Genomic DNA, 14,112 nt, shown 5'->3' with positions numbered 1-14,112 from the left:
GTTCAAACACATCCTTAAAACCAAAATTGCCACTCACAGGATGTTACCTGCCCAGGGGAGCGTCTTGTATTTCCTCTCCTGACTTGCCAGTGGGTCAGGGCATTCCTGGCCAGTTTCCCTGGCTCTGGCTGGAGAAGGAGGCTGGATCAGGTCTGTCAGCACGTCCAGGCTCAGGTTAAGCTTTGGCTCTGCTGTCCTCTTGGCTCACCCTGAGCCTCAGGCTTGGCAAGGGAGGGTAGGCTGAGTTAGCTCTGTGTCTGGCAGGCAGCAGGGAACTGTTCCTGTGCCACACTGAAATGGGATCCCGTGGCTAAAACCCAAAATCCCAGAGCAGGACTTCTGCAGAGTCTGGGACAGCCACAATTTCCCTGCATGACCTTGGGCAAGTCCATGCTCTGTTTGTCTGGTTTCCCCTTCTTGAGGTAAATATGGAATGCCTGACCACAAAACAAATCCAGAAATTCCAGCTATTGTGTGATAGGATTATTCCTTGGATCAGGCATGCCCAGGCACCACAGCACCTCCTGTGACTATTGGCAAAAAACGTGTTGGATCATCCGTGACGTGTGACCTCACAGGCTGAGGTTTGGCCCCAAACTGTGAGAGGTTGATCCCTAAGAGGACTTTTTTATTTTCCCTTCCCCTCAGGACCAAAGGAAGAGACAGTGAACGATTTCTGGAGGATGATTTGGGAGCAAAACACAGCGACCATTGTCATGGTGACCAACCTGAAGGAGAGGAAAGAGGTTGGTGCCAGGAGGTTTCACAGGCTGGGATTTGACCCAAACTGGGCCAAATCCAGCATGTCCTGGAGCCATTCCCAGCCCTGTGAGGGTGTCCAGAGCTCACCTGCAGGTGTTTTCTGCCCCCACAGTGTAAATGTGCTCAGTACTGGCCAGACCAGGGCTGCTGGACCTACGGGAACATCCGCGTGTCCGTGGAGGACGTGACGGTGCTGGTGGATTACACCGTGCGCAAGTTCTGCATCCAGCAGGTGCCAGGGGTCCCCTCTCCATCCCTTCCTGCCCCATCCCTCCCCTCTCCACACCCAAAGGTGCTGGCTCAACTCCTCCAAGGCTCTGTGAGAGCAGAGTTGGGGTGAAATGATCCCCAGCACCCATTTTTATCCAGAGTTGTTAAGGATTTATTCCTCCCAAGAGCCTGTTCCCAGTGGTACCAGCATGGCTGTGCTGAGAGCAGGGAAGCTGAGGGATGCCAGGGCTGAAATTGCACCCTGCAGTGCTCCAGCACTTGCTGTTACCAGTGTTGGTTCCTTTTCTCACACACAGACACTTAATGCTTGAAAATAATCAGATTTATCCCCTCAGCTGAGACAAAATCCAGCGCCGTATGTGTTGGGTCTGATTGCTTTCCCATCTGTCACCACATTTCTTTGTCCTCCAAGGAGGCTCTGGGTGTTTTAGTCACTCTTGTTTGTTTTCCTGCCACTCTCAGAGGCAGGCAGGGAAGAGTTGGTGCTTGCAAACCTGTCTGGACCCTGAGGGTGATTCTCCTGGGCCTCATCTTTCACTCCAATGACCTGGATGTGTGTGTTTTCCTCCCCTGCCTTTAATCTGAGGATGATCTGGACGGAGGAGGGGGAAAAGATGGAGCAACAGCTTCTGTTTGAGCTTGTTGAGGATGAGATATGGCAGCTGCTGCCAGGCTGGATCCACAGGCAGGGACAGACTGGCATCTTACACGCCTTGGATGTGGGATGTGGTGCTGGGTGGTTCAAATGTCATGTTTTTGGAGACTGGTTTGTCCCCAAGCCTGAGCCTGTCAGCTGTGGATGCTGCCATCCAGCTCCATCTCAGCTCTGCAGCTCCCTCTCTCTTTTAATTTTGGGGGAAGAAGGGAGACCTGAGCATTTCTCATGAATTAACCTGAGCCCAGCTTTCCCCTCCAGGTGGGAGATGTCACCAACAAGAAGCCTCAGCGCCTGGTGACCCAGTTCCACTTCACCAGCTGGCCCGACTTCGGGGTGCCCTTCACCCCCATCGGGATGCTGAAGTTCCTGAAGAAGGTGAAGACCTGCAATCCCCAGTATGCAGGAGCCATCGTGGTGCACTGCAGGTGAGTCCTGCTCACAGCCAACCCCTGCCCGTCCTGGGTCACCTGGAAAGCTTCTCCTGTTTGAAAGGAAATTTTTATTTTTTTAGTCAGGAGTTTTTCATTATCTTTATTTAACTTTCCTGTGTTAAACGGGGACGTTCCTCACAGGGACATGCAAAAAAAATGCATGAATTGAAGGAAGTCCTTGTAATCAGGGATGTTGGGGTGGTACAACTCAGCTGGAGGGGTCATTTGGCTTGGCTGGATGCTGAGTGGGGCAAGCTGAGCATGGTGGCATCTCCCTTGGCTCTTCACTGCCCTGGCATGAGAAGATCCCATCCCTCTTTGGGAGAAGGCAGTACTGGGCCGTGCAGCCTGGCCTCCCCTGGAGTGGCTTCAGGCACAGCAGCAGCCCTGGGGGAGCCACAGGGGCTTCCACACTGCAATAAGGAGAAAGCCCCGTGGTTAAAAGCAGAGATGGTCACATTTACACCACCCCAAGTTCATTTTTCTTGCCTTCTTGTGAAGCAGCTCATTCCAAGAGCTTTGTCTTTCTTTAATGACTGCTGGTCTCACTGAGGACAATCTAGTCTGCCATGGGTAGGACACCTCCCACTAGATGAGGCTGCTCCAAGCCTGGCCTTGGACACTTCCAGGGATCCAGGGGCAGCCACAACTTGTCTAGACACCCTCTATCCGTGCCTGCCCACCCTCCCAGGGAGGAATTCCTTGCCAACCTCCCCCCCTTGTCCCGCAGCGCCGGGGTGGGACGCACGGGCACTTTCATCGTCATCGACGCCATGCTGGACATGATGCACACGGAGAGGAAGGTGGATGTCTACGGCTTCGTGAGCCGCATCCGCGCCCAGCGCTGCCAGATGGTACAGACAGATGTGAGTGTGGGCTGCCCTGCCCTCTGCAGGTGCCTTTCCTTCACCCAGTCAAGCCTGCCTGAGGGCTGAGTGTCATCCCTCATTCTGGGTGACGCGGCATCAAGGGAGCCCTTCAGGGGGTCCTGCTCTTTTTAATCCTCTTTGGAGAATCATTAAATCATCTGGGTTGGATAAAGTCCTTTAGATCGAGTCCAACCATTCCCCCAGCACCTTTTTTTCCTTCCTTTAGTGTGTGTTTAATAAACCTGTCTTTATAACCTTTAAGTTACAAGTGGTAGTCCCAAGGCCACCACTGACATGTCCCCAAGTGCCACATGGCTTTTAAATCCCTCCAGGGATGAGGACTCCAGCACTGCCCTGGGCTGGACAACCCTTTCCATGAAGGAATTTATCCAATATCCCACCTGACCCTCCCCTGGCACAGCTTGAGGCCGTTCCCTCTCCTCCTATCCCTTGTTCCCCCCTGACTGCCCCCTCCTGTCAGGGAATCTTGTGGAGCCACAAGGTCCCCCCTGAGCCTCCTTTTCTCTAGGCTTGGAGAACATTTTGTGTCACATCTGCTTTGTTTGGTGTGGTAAATAAAGCCCCAGTCCCCATTTAGTGGCAGGAAGGTTGCCACTCATTTTTCTGGGGTCTCAGAGGATGGCCAGGGGAGTGGTGGGTTTGCAACCAGCATGTGCTCACTGGGCATGGAACATGGCAGAAAAAAAGGAGCAGGGGGAAAAAAAACCAAAGTAACTTTTATGGATAGAGGGGAGGTGTAGTTATGAACAGTGGGACCAATTTAAAAAGGAGGATTTCAAGTGAGACTCAGACTTCCTTTTACGGCCTCTCCCTGCGACCCTGCAGATGCAGTATGTGTTCATATACCAAGCACTGCTGGAGCACTATCTCTACGGTGACACGGAGCTGGAGGTGACCTCCTTGGAGATCCACCTGCAGAAGATCTACAACAAAGTGCCAGGGACCAGCAGCAACGGGCTGGAAGAGGAGTTCAAGGTGAGCGTGGTCCTTGTCCTGTGGATCTGCTGGGGTGGAGCAAGGGTCCCCATGGGCTGGCCTGGCACTGGGGGCCTCTGAAACTCCCCTCTGCTTTGCTCCTTGCCCCACAGAAGCTCACTTCAATCAAAATTCAGAATGACAAGATGAGAACGGGCAATTTGCCGGCCAACATGAAGAAGAACAGGGTGCTTCAGATAATTCCATGTAAGGCTTGTTTGGCTGTGTGTCCAGTGGGTGTGGGGACAGGAATCAGGCTGGAGAAATGGGACAAGCAGGGACCTGGTGATGTTCAGCAAGGAAAAGGGCAAAGTCCTGCCCCTGGGGAGGGACCAGCCCAGGCACCAGTCTGTACTGGGGTCACCCAGCTGGGTGGAAAAGCAGCTGGGCAAGAAGGGACCTGGGGGTCCTGACAGGCTCCAGCCTGAACCTGAGCCAGCAAAGTGCCCTTGTGACAAAAGGGACAGTGGTGGCCTGGGCTGTGTGTGACAAAACACTTCCAGCAGCTCCAGGGAGGGGATCCTGCCCCTCTGCCCAGCACTGCTGAGGCCACACCTGGAGCTGGCTCCAGTCCTGCCTCCCCAGGACAAGAGGGACATGGCCAGGCTGGGGACAGCCCAGGCAGGGGTCTGGAGCATCTCTGCCCTGAGGAAAGGCTGGGAGAGCTGGGGCTGCTCAGCCTGGAGAGGAGAAGGCTCTGGGGGTCTCATCCCTGAGCATCACCACCTGCAGGGAGGGTGCAGGGAGGACAGAGCCAGGCTCCTGCCAGGGGTGGCAGGGATAGGCCGAGGGCCCATGGGCACACAGTGACCACAGCAGGGTCCCTGGGAACACTGGGAACACGTTTTGGTTGTGGGGGTGACCAGGTGCTGACACAGGCTGCCCAGGGATGTTGCGGAGTCTCCATGCCTGAAGATATTCGAACTTTGTCTGGGCACAGAGGGGCAACCAGCCCTGTATGGCTCTCTCTGCTGGTTTCTGCTGCCAAGACTTTCTGCCTCAAGGGAAGGGAGTCCCAGTACTGAGCAGGTCCTTTTCCTGGAGAGCTCAGCATCCCCTTCTGCCCCAAACCACGCATGGCAGAGGGGGGAGCTGACTGTGCTTGTCCCAGCCAGGTGCACTGTGCTCCCCTCCCCTTCCCTCTGTCTCACACTTAGGGCTTGGTGACTCCCCAGCTAAAGGCCGTGCAGGTTATCCCAAATCTCAGATGATTTTGTTCTGTTCCAGATGAATTCAACCGAGTAATCATTCCAGTGAAGAGAGGGGAGGAGAACACAGACTATGTAAACGCTTCCTTCATTGATGTGAGTCTTCTCCAATCTTCTTTGCATCTTCTCCCAATGGAAACCACCTCAGGCTGCTTCCTTTGGGAAGAATTTGTCCCAAACACTCCTTTTGTGGGTTTTGTGCAGCTCCCTCCACGTGACTTTGCTTTGTGTCACTGGATGGTGCTGGTTTCTTTCTCCAAGAAACCCCCAGGTTTATCCAGCTCCTTGAGGGAGAGCTGGAGCCTGAGCAGAGCCTCCAAACCCTGGGCTCACTTCTGCCCCTCTGGGCTCTGCTGATGGCCGTGGAGAACAGATCCACATATCCATGGAAATAACACAGCAGAGGCCGTTTGGTCAGAAAACATCCCCCAGATGGGATCAGGGAGCAATACACCATCCCAAAACCTTGGAGAGGAGCCAGGTCAATCCCATTACACCTGTCTGGTGGCGAGGCAGGGAGGTTAAGTGCTGTCCTCACTCCCAGGAGGAGAGAAGTGATTGCACATCCTTCTCTCCTGGGCAGTGCTGTTGACTCCAGGGAGACATCTCGGATGAGTATTGATCTCCATGCAGTGACAGACCCTGCTCTTTTCCATCTCCTAATGACACAGGGTGCTTTTTTCCCCCAAAAAAAGGCAATCACTGCGTTTGCCCACTAAAACCAGTTTATCCCCAGTTCTGACATCCCTAATTAATTGCTCCCTGCAATCTCCTTTGCTGGGTCCCTGCTGTGGCTGGGGGAGCAGCCAGGAGCAGCTGTCTTGTTGTGCATCCAGATCAGAAAGCTTCCGTGGCACGTCAGCAGTTTGGGCTGAGGATTCAATTTCCTGCCTCTGCTGAACTTTGCTTAAATGACAAACTCCAAATGACGAAGCATCTGCAGTCACAGTCTGCAGGGAGGGCACAGGGGAGTTGGAGGGGGTTGGAAACAGAAACTCTTTGTGGCTGTGGCAGAGCCAGAGTCATCCAGCCTTCCTGCTGGTTTTCATAGATCTTAGAATGGTCTGGGTTGGAAGGGACATTAAAGATCATCTAGTTCTGTTTAGTTCTGCTTGCTTCTTCCAAAAATCCCCAATAAAAATCGTGCCTGGAGTACTTGGAGCTAAGGCAAAGCTCTGCTCCAGCACCCAGAGCTTGCAATATTGCTCAGGTGTGCTGGAAAGCCAAATGGATAAAGCCAGGTGTGTGCAGGGAATGTGAACCTCCCAAAATTGAGCTGAGCTTGGTAGGCCAGCAGTGTCCAGGAGATTCCTGCTGCTGGTCCACTGAGCCTGTTCCCAAATTCCAGGGGTATCGCCAGAAGGACTCGTACATCGCCAGCCAAGGGCCGCTGCAGCACACGATAGAGGACTTCTGGAGGATGATCTGGGAGTGGAAATCCTGCTCCATAGTGATGCTCACAGAGCTGGAGGAGAGAGGCCAGGTAAGCTCCCAGGATCAGCTGCAGTAACACCAAGGAAATGAATGAATGAGTGGCAGGGCTTTGGGATGGGATGGCCCTTAAGGTCCTTTACAGCCCAAAGCAGTCTGTGATTGTGGGAGTTTGTGAATTCTGTGGGGTCCCACCTGGCATTGGGCAGCTGCCAGAGGATTTTTCTATCCAAACCCGTGGGGATAAACAGGGGTTCCTCACCCTGTGCCCTGCTGTGGTGCCCCCTCAGGAGAAGTGTGCCCAGTACTGGCCATCCGACGGCTCCGTGTCCTACGGGGACATCACGGTGGAGCTGAAGAAGGAGGAGGAGTGTGAGAGCTACACTGTGAGGGACCTGCTGGTGACCAACACCAGGGTAAGAGCCTGCCTGCTCCCTCTGGGGGCTCCTGGGTTTCACTGCCGTGAGCCCCTGCTGGTGTTCCCTCAGCTCCAAGAGGTCCCCATTGTCCCAGAGGGATTTTATCCCTGTATCCTGCCTCCCACCCCTGAGAGTCCCTGTCCTGCTGCTCGCTCCTCAACCATCCCTCCGTTCTGCTGCCCTCACCTCCTGCTCCTCATTCCCCACACTTCCCCTGCTCCATGCCCTGGGAATGCCACTCCTCCACGAGCAGCTTTCCTACACGGATTGTTTGCCTGGCCAATAAATGTATTTGTCCTGGTTTAGGGCAAATCTGGGAGAAAACCTCCGAATGGGGTCCCTCTGGAAAGCAAACCCAAATGGCCCCTCCCCTAATTGGTCTGTGAAAGAATTTCCTTGGAGAAAAGTGGAAAAAACTGTTTATTTAACAAACAAAGTGCCCACGAGCATAAAAAAATGAATAATATGAAACAGTAAAACCTCACACTGTTCTGAAGAGAGATGGCAAAGTCCTTGCCGTGGGTTGCAGCTCAGCTCGCTCAGTCTCTTATCAGTCCCCTTACCATTTCTTATATCTCCCAGTCTCTTATCAGTCCCTTACCATTTCTTATATCTCCCAGTCTCTTATCAGTCCCTCTAGTGCTGGAAAATGCTGTCCCTGGGCCCCAGGTGTGAGTTCCAGGTGCTTCTCTGGGTTTTCAGTCCAGAGCAGGTTTAAACAGTCCCAAGGAAAAGAAAAAAACCAACAATCCAGGGAACTTCTGTGCCTCAGCTAGCTAAAAACTAACTAAAAGCAGAGATCTCTGTCCTGCTGTCTGTCTGTGCTGCAGATGACAGACAGAGTGATGTTCCTCCATCCCCTCCATTCTGCCGCCCTCTCCATTCCCCACTCTCCCCCTGCTCTGTGCCCTGGGAATGCCACTCCACACAAGCAGCTTTCCTACAGGGATTGCTGTCCCAAAGCCCTGAGCCCGTGGGTGCCTGGGCACAGATCCCAGCAGCTGCCTGAGCTGCAGCTGTGCCCTCCCAACAGGAGAACAAGAGCCGGCAGATCCGGCAGTTCCACTTCCACGGCTGGCCGGAGGTCGGGATCCCCGGGGACGGCAAGGGCATGATCAACATCATCGCCGCCGTGCAGAAGCAGCAGCAGCAGTCTGGCAACCACCCCATCACTGTGCACTGCAGGTAAAGCCTGCCTGCAGCAGCTGGGCCACCCCTGCCACGGGATCTGCTCCAGCAGGGGCTTGGGAGGGGGGCAGAACCCCAAAGAATGGCCTGGGTAAACTGGGAGAGGCTGGGGCAGGGCTGGCTCCTCTGGTGCTTCCCGTGTGGATTGTCCCCTGGGTTGTCCCTCACCCCTGGTTTCTCTTTGGCAGTGCTGGAGCAGGAAGAACGGGCACCTTCTGTGCGCTGAGCACTGTCCTGGAGAGGGTGAAGGCAGAGGCCATCCTCGATGTCTTTCAGACAGTCAAGAGTTTGAGACTACAGAGGCCACACATGGTGCAGACACTGGTAGGTGCCTCCTGCCCCGCCAGAACCTGGGCTGGGGGCTCAGTGTTGAGCAAAAACCTCTTTGAGTGAAGGTTTTCACTCTCCATGAGAGAGGGAGTGAGGGAAAATGTGAGATCATTATCCCTGGAAGTGTCCAAGGCCAGGCTGGACAGGGCTTGGAGCAATCTGGGCTAGGGGAAGGTGTCCCTGCCCATGGCAGGGGGTAGAGCAAGGTCATCCTTAAGGTTCCTCCCAACCCAAACCATTCCAGGATCCATGATCCTGAGGAGGTGGGCCAGGAGGTGTCTCCCCTTCCTCTTTAAGTGCCTTTTAAGCACTGCCAGAACCTCCTTGGAGACACTTTCAGCCACATTCCCTACATTAATGGGCTGCACCACCGGGCAGAGTGTCCTGGAGGGGCTGTGGAACCCTGCTCATTGCTAGGGTTGGAGCAGGTGGGGCTGGGCGAGGTCTTGCAAGAGGGATTTACTCAGGGTTTTAAAAGAAAAGCCTTTTGGGATCTAAACAGAACCTCAGAGAGGGAAGGGGAAGGCAGAGTTTCTTTTGCCATCAGTTTCTTGTGCCCCCAGTTTGGGGGTCCCAAGGAGGTGGGACCTGCTCTGGACACCTGACCACGCTTCAGGTGCTGTCTCAGGTGTGGATTTTCCTGCTGTGACCCTGTTCTCTCCCAAACCCCACAGGAACAGTACGAATTCTGCTACAAGGTGGTGCAGGAATACATCGACGCCTTCTCAGACTACGCCAACTTCAAGTGAAGAAAAACAGGAACAAAAAATCCACACCCACCTCCCCCCAAAAACAAATGACAGAAGAGTTGCCTTCTTTAATATTTTGTAATATTCTGTTTGTTAATATACCCCCCCAAACAAAAAAAAAAACCTATGTGTATATATCTTAACTGTTTTAGAGGTTGGTACCATAAGCTTCATATTAGCTGGAGATTTTATATGTAGCAAAGTGTTAGTGCAGATACTGTTGGCTCCTTTTTTTCCAATGTTTTATTGGGGAATTAAATAGCGTGATGTTTGGATTAATATTGTCAAACCATCTCTCTTCTGGAGAGTTGACACAGGCTGTTATTTTGTTTGTAAATCTCTTTTTTTTTTTTTTTTTCTTGAGGGAGTAAAGCCTTTTTTAAAAAAAAAGGGAAAGAAAGATATCCTGGATCTCATCTGAAAACAAAACCCGATCCCCCTGCCCAACCCCACCAGCACAAGCTTTTCCAAACCTGCAGGGAAATGGTTTCACATTTTTCTGCTGGTCAGCTCTTAAAAAAAATAAGGAGAGAAAGAAAAAAAAAAAAGCTCATTCTGTGTGTGTGTTTATATATAAATACCCTCATTTTTGTACCGAAAGCTAAAAACTTTCCTCCCTCAGAGTCGGGCCACCATGTGCTGCTGGTTTGGAAACTGATTGCCACAGAGCAGCGCCCAAATGTTGGGATTTTGACCCCAAAAAAGCAAACTCCAGAAAAGCAAAAGGATTTTTGCTCCCTGCAGGAAAGGTCTGGGTGTTTGGAGCTGGATTTTGGAGCAGGGGTTGGGCCTGGCCCTGAGCTGAGGGTGATGACAGTGGCCCTGCCATCCCTGCTGGTGCTCCTTGGGCCGCGTGAGCTCCATCCCCAGCTCTGGAGGAGATGTCAGATGATTTTTCCTGGCATCCTGAGAGATCACAGAATGAGGGAATGGTTTGGGGTGGAAGGGATCTCACAGAATATCCAATCCCACCCCCTGCCACAGGCAGGGACACCTTCCACTGTCCCAGGTTGCTCCAAGCCCTGTCCAAGCTGGCCTTGGACACTTCCAGGGATCCAGGGGCAGCCACAGCTTCTCTGGGAAATCCATTCCAGGGCCTGCCCACCCTCACAGGGAAGGATTTCTCCCAAATCCCTACTCCAGCCCTGATCTCTTTCAAGAATTCAAAAGGTCAAGAAATATCCTGAGGACCAGGGGTGCAGCACTCGTACATTAGAAAAAGAAAACAGGTTAATAGGGTTGATTTTAATGTTTTCTTTCTCATAAAGGAGTGCCTGAGGAAACACCTTCCTTGTTCCTCCTGCAGTCAGGGGCACCACACCCAGGTTAATGGGGGAGCTCCATCCCCACTGCAGGACTGGGAGAACTGGTTTGGAGCAGAGACTTCACCCCAGGGATTTCTCTGGACACCCCAAACAGTGATGGGGAGCACAGGGTGAGTGGCAGGGTCCAGGAATATTGACAGCTCTGCCCAGGGATGTCCTAAACTCAGGATATGGGGTTGAAATCTAGGAAATTCTGGGTAAAAACAGCCCATGAGTCAAAACTATCCAAGTTTTCCAGCTTTTTCCATCCAGGCAGGATTCACAGTGGGTTCAGTGGAGGCACAGAGGCAAGGGGAAACCCTCAGCCACACAAAACACCCCCAAAAGTTCCTTTGCTGCTGCCATCATCCCTACTCCATCACCTGGTGCCACTCATGAGCCCCAACTTCACCCCGTTGCTAATAAATTCCAGCTCCTAAATTTTGGGGGCTTTGGGCCAAGGCTGTCAGTCACACTCAGAAATAAATGTGGTGACCCCAAAGGAATGGGGACCCTCCTTGAACAGGAGGGCTTCATTTGTCCCCACGGATGCTCCACCCAGGAACATGGACCACTCCACCAAGTCCCTCCATCCCACTGCCCAGTGCGTGCTGGCTGCTCTCTGGTGTTTTTAATGAGTTTTCCCCCATTTTTTTTCCTTCATTCCCGGGATCTCAGGGAACTTGGGGAAATTTTGGGCTCTGGGGAGCTGCCTGGAGCTTTTGCCACAGCATCTGCCCAAGCCCCGTCCTGCAGCCAAGTGCAAATATCAGCGAGATGAGCATCTGCTGGAGATAATCCAGGGCCAGAGCCTGCCTAAATCCCCTTCCCGAGCTCTGCCACATCCCCTGAGCTGGGAGCTTCGGGTTCCATGGCCACGGCCAGCGTCCAGCCCCACTTCGGGGGTGACAAATTTGAAATGTGTGGGGAGAACCGGGGCAATGGGGGAAACTGAGGCACGGGGAATTTGCTCCCCTCCTTTCAACAAGAGCATCCCTGGAGCTGCAGAGGGACCATGTGGGTCCATCCCTTTCCCAGGAGCCAGGAAATGGGAAATGAGCCCGTCCTGGGGAATGTGGTGATGGGGCCACACCAGGGTCAGCAGGGCAGAGTCCCCAAAAAGGGGTGTCAGGGTGCTGTCCTGCGGGGTTTGGGGGGAAGGACACGCTGGACACTGGCACAGGGAGGCCGACGCCATCAGCGAGGTCACGGTCCCCCGTGGGAACGGTGGCCAGGCCGACGTCACTGTCACCGAGCCCTTCAAATAGCGGAGCGTGCCCAGCCGGACACCGCCACCACCACCGCCACCACCGCCACCACCGGCCCCGGCCCGTCCAGGTGAGGCTGCCCCGGCCACGGCACGGGGAGGGGGGTCCTGCCTGCCCCACATCAGACCGCACTGGGGGGTGGAGGGAGTGTCCGTGCAGGATCCAAACCCCGGCAGCACCCCGGGGTGCTGAGCCCCTCGGGCTCCTCCAGCCCCAAAGGGCACCCAGGGGTGCTCATTCCCTCTGGATCTGCATACCAAAGAGATGCTGGGTCAGCCCCTGCAGCACCTGCACTCCAAACCCACCCAGCACCACCCAGGGGTGCTCATCCCCTCTGGATCTCCATCCCTCCCACTCAACCCCTGCGGTTCTGCCGGACCCAAACCACCCCAGGCAGCACCCACGGGTGCTGAACCCCCCCGCAGCGCCCCCGGGGAGCGGATGCCGGTGGGACAGGGTCCCCCGTGTCCCCGCAGCCCCCCGGCCATGGCACCCCGCGGGTCGCTGCTGCTGCTGGCGCTGCTGCTGCTGAGCTGCGCGCTGCCCCGCGGCCGCGGCCAGCACTGGTCCCACGGCTGGTACCCGGGGGGCAAGCGGGACCTCCGGAGCCCCGCCAACCTCCAGGTAGGGTGTCCCCCGCGGGTCACCCCCCCGCAGGTCCTTCCCGTCCCTCCCGGGGTGATTCCTCGCCGCCCAAGGGTGATGCCCACCCCAGCCGTGTCCCCCTGCCCCAGGGTTTGTCCCTCCCTCTGCTCCCGGGGTTATAATCCCTCTGGATTATCCCCTTGCTCGAGTTACACTGCCCCAAATTATCCTCCTTGGATTATAGCCCCTCGCAATCCCCTTCCCGCGATTATCTTCCCGCCGAGTTCTTGGATTTATCCCCGCTCCTGATTAAACCCCACTCCGGTTTTATCACCCCCACGGGCTATAACCCCCCCAGTTTATCCCTCTCCCTGAATTATCCGGATTTATCACCCCCACGGGCTATAACCCCCCAGGTTATCCCTCTCCCTGAATTATCCGGATTTATCACCCCCACGGGCTATAACCCCCCCACCCCCGGTTATCCTCCTCCCTGAATTATCCGGTTTTATCACCCCTACGGGCTATAACCCCCAGTTTATCCCTCTCCATGAATTATCCGGATTTATCACCCCCACGGTTTTCCCCTTCCCTGAATTATCCCCCTCTTAGATTATCTCCTTTTCCCGCGGTTTTCCTCCCCACCGATTCACCTCCCTCCCAGAACCCCCCTCAGTTTATCCACCCTAGAATTCCCCCCATCCTCGGGGTGATCCCCCCATCCCGGCTGGTTTTCCCCCACGCGTGTCCCCCTTTGTCCCCGTGCCGCAGGTCCCGTCCCCTGTCTGGCGCTGCCGTCCCTTCCCGTGTCCCCTGCGGCGGGAGGAGGCGCTCTCGGTGAGCGGGAACGGGGCCGGGGGGTCCCGGGGGGCTCCCCCGGACCGGGACTGAGCGATGCCCCCGCCCCTGTCCCGCAGCGACCCGCGCTGCGCCCCTGACCGGAGCCACGGAGCCCCGCGGGAATAAAGGGGCTGGGGGGATCTGTGCGCAGTGATGGTGCTGGGGAAGGGCCCCGCGTGGGGTGGGAGGGTGGCACGGGGATGAGTGTCCCTTGGGAATGTCGCGGGGTGGGGGGAAATCTGCCCCGAGGGTGGGATTGGTGTCCCGAGGGGGGCTCTGTCTCTCGGGGGGTGTCTGAGAAATGGCACTCGTGTCCCCTGGGGATGCCGTGTCCCGTGGGAGCGGTGCTGATCCTTGGGAATCCGTGTCCCGTGGAGTGGGGTGTCCGATGCCAGCTGGTTGTGTCCTTTGGGGTGCCGTGTCCCGTGGGCGGCTGTTCCCTGGGGGGATTCCCTGTTCCTCAAGGCTCCGCGTCCGTGTCCTGCGGGGGTTCTGCGCCCCGTGTCCCCTTCCGTGGGGGTGCCAGTTTCACCAGGGGGTGTCCCTGCCCCACGGATGTCCCCCGGCTGTCCCTGTCCTCTACACGGTGTCCTTGTCCCCATAGCTGTCCCTGTCCCGCGTAGGGTGTCCCTGCCCCACGGATGTCCCTGTCCCGCGTAGGGTATTCCTGCTCCATGGATGTCCGTGTCCCACGGGTGTCCCTGTCCCGCGTAGGGTGTCCCTGCCCCACGGATGACCGTGTCCCCTGGCTGTCCCTGTTCAGTGCAGGATGTCCCTGTCCCACGGATGTCCCTGTCCCACGGGTGTCCGTGTCCCACGGGTGCCCGTGTCCCACGGGTGTCC

At 55.5% G+C, this 14,112-nt stretch overlaps 1 protein-coding gene across 3 annotated transcripts in view; it reads left to right on the top strand.

Moving 5' to 3' along the window:
• PTPRA (protein tyrosine phosphatase receptor type A) overlaps positions 1-9,551 on the top strand; it is a 115,063-nt gene extending 105,512 nt beyond the window's left edge. For all 3 annotated transcript variants that reach the window (XM_063401369.1, XM_063401368.1, XM_063401370.1), the window contains 12 exons: positions 649-746; positions 875-994; positions 1,910-2,076; positions 2,813-2,948; positions 3,798-3,947; positions 4,061-4,154; positions 5,175-5,251; positions 6,504-6,638; positions 6,877-7,002; positions 8,039-8,190; positions 8,382-8,517; positions 9,198-9,551. In XM_063401369.1, coding sequence (XP_063257439.1) covers positions 649-746; positions 875-994; positions 1,910-2,076; positions 2,813-2,948; positions 3,798-3,947; positions 4,061-4,154; positions 5,175-5,251; positions 6,504-6,638; positions 6,877-7,002; positions 8,039-8,190; positions 8,382-8,517; positions 9,198-9,272 — 1,466 coding nt within the window. In that variant the 3' untranslated portion in view covers positions 9,273-9,551. The remainder of the gene's footprint in view (positions 1-648; positions 747-874; positions 995-1,909; positions 2,077-2,812; positions 2,949-3,797; positions 3,948-4,060; positions 4,155-5,174; positions 5,252-6,503; positions 6,639-6,876; positions 7,003-8,038; positions 8,191-8,381; positions 8,518-9,197) is intronic.
• The last annotated feature ends 4,561 nt before the right edge of the window (positions 9,552-14,112 follow it).

The sequence above is a fragment of the Prinia subflava genome, chromosome 7 (assembly GCF_021018805.1).
Source record: "Prinia subflava isolate CZ2003 ecotype Zambia chromosome 7, Cam_Psub_1.2, whole genome shotgun sequence".
In the NCBI taxonomy this organism is placed as follows: Eukaryota; Metazoa; Chordata; class Aves; order Passeriformes; family Cisticolidae; genus Prinia; species Prinia subflava.
Note: the sequence above shows the minus strand (reverse complement) of the source record. Positions and strands in the feature narration are given on the sequence as shown.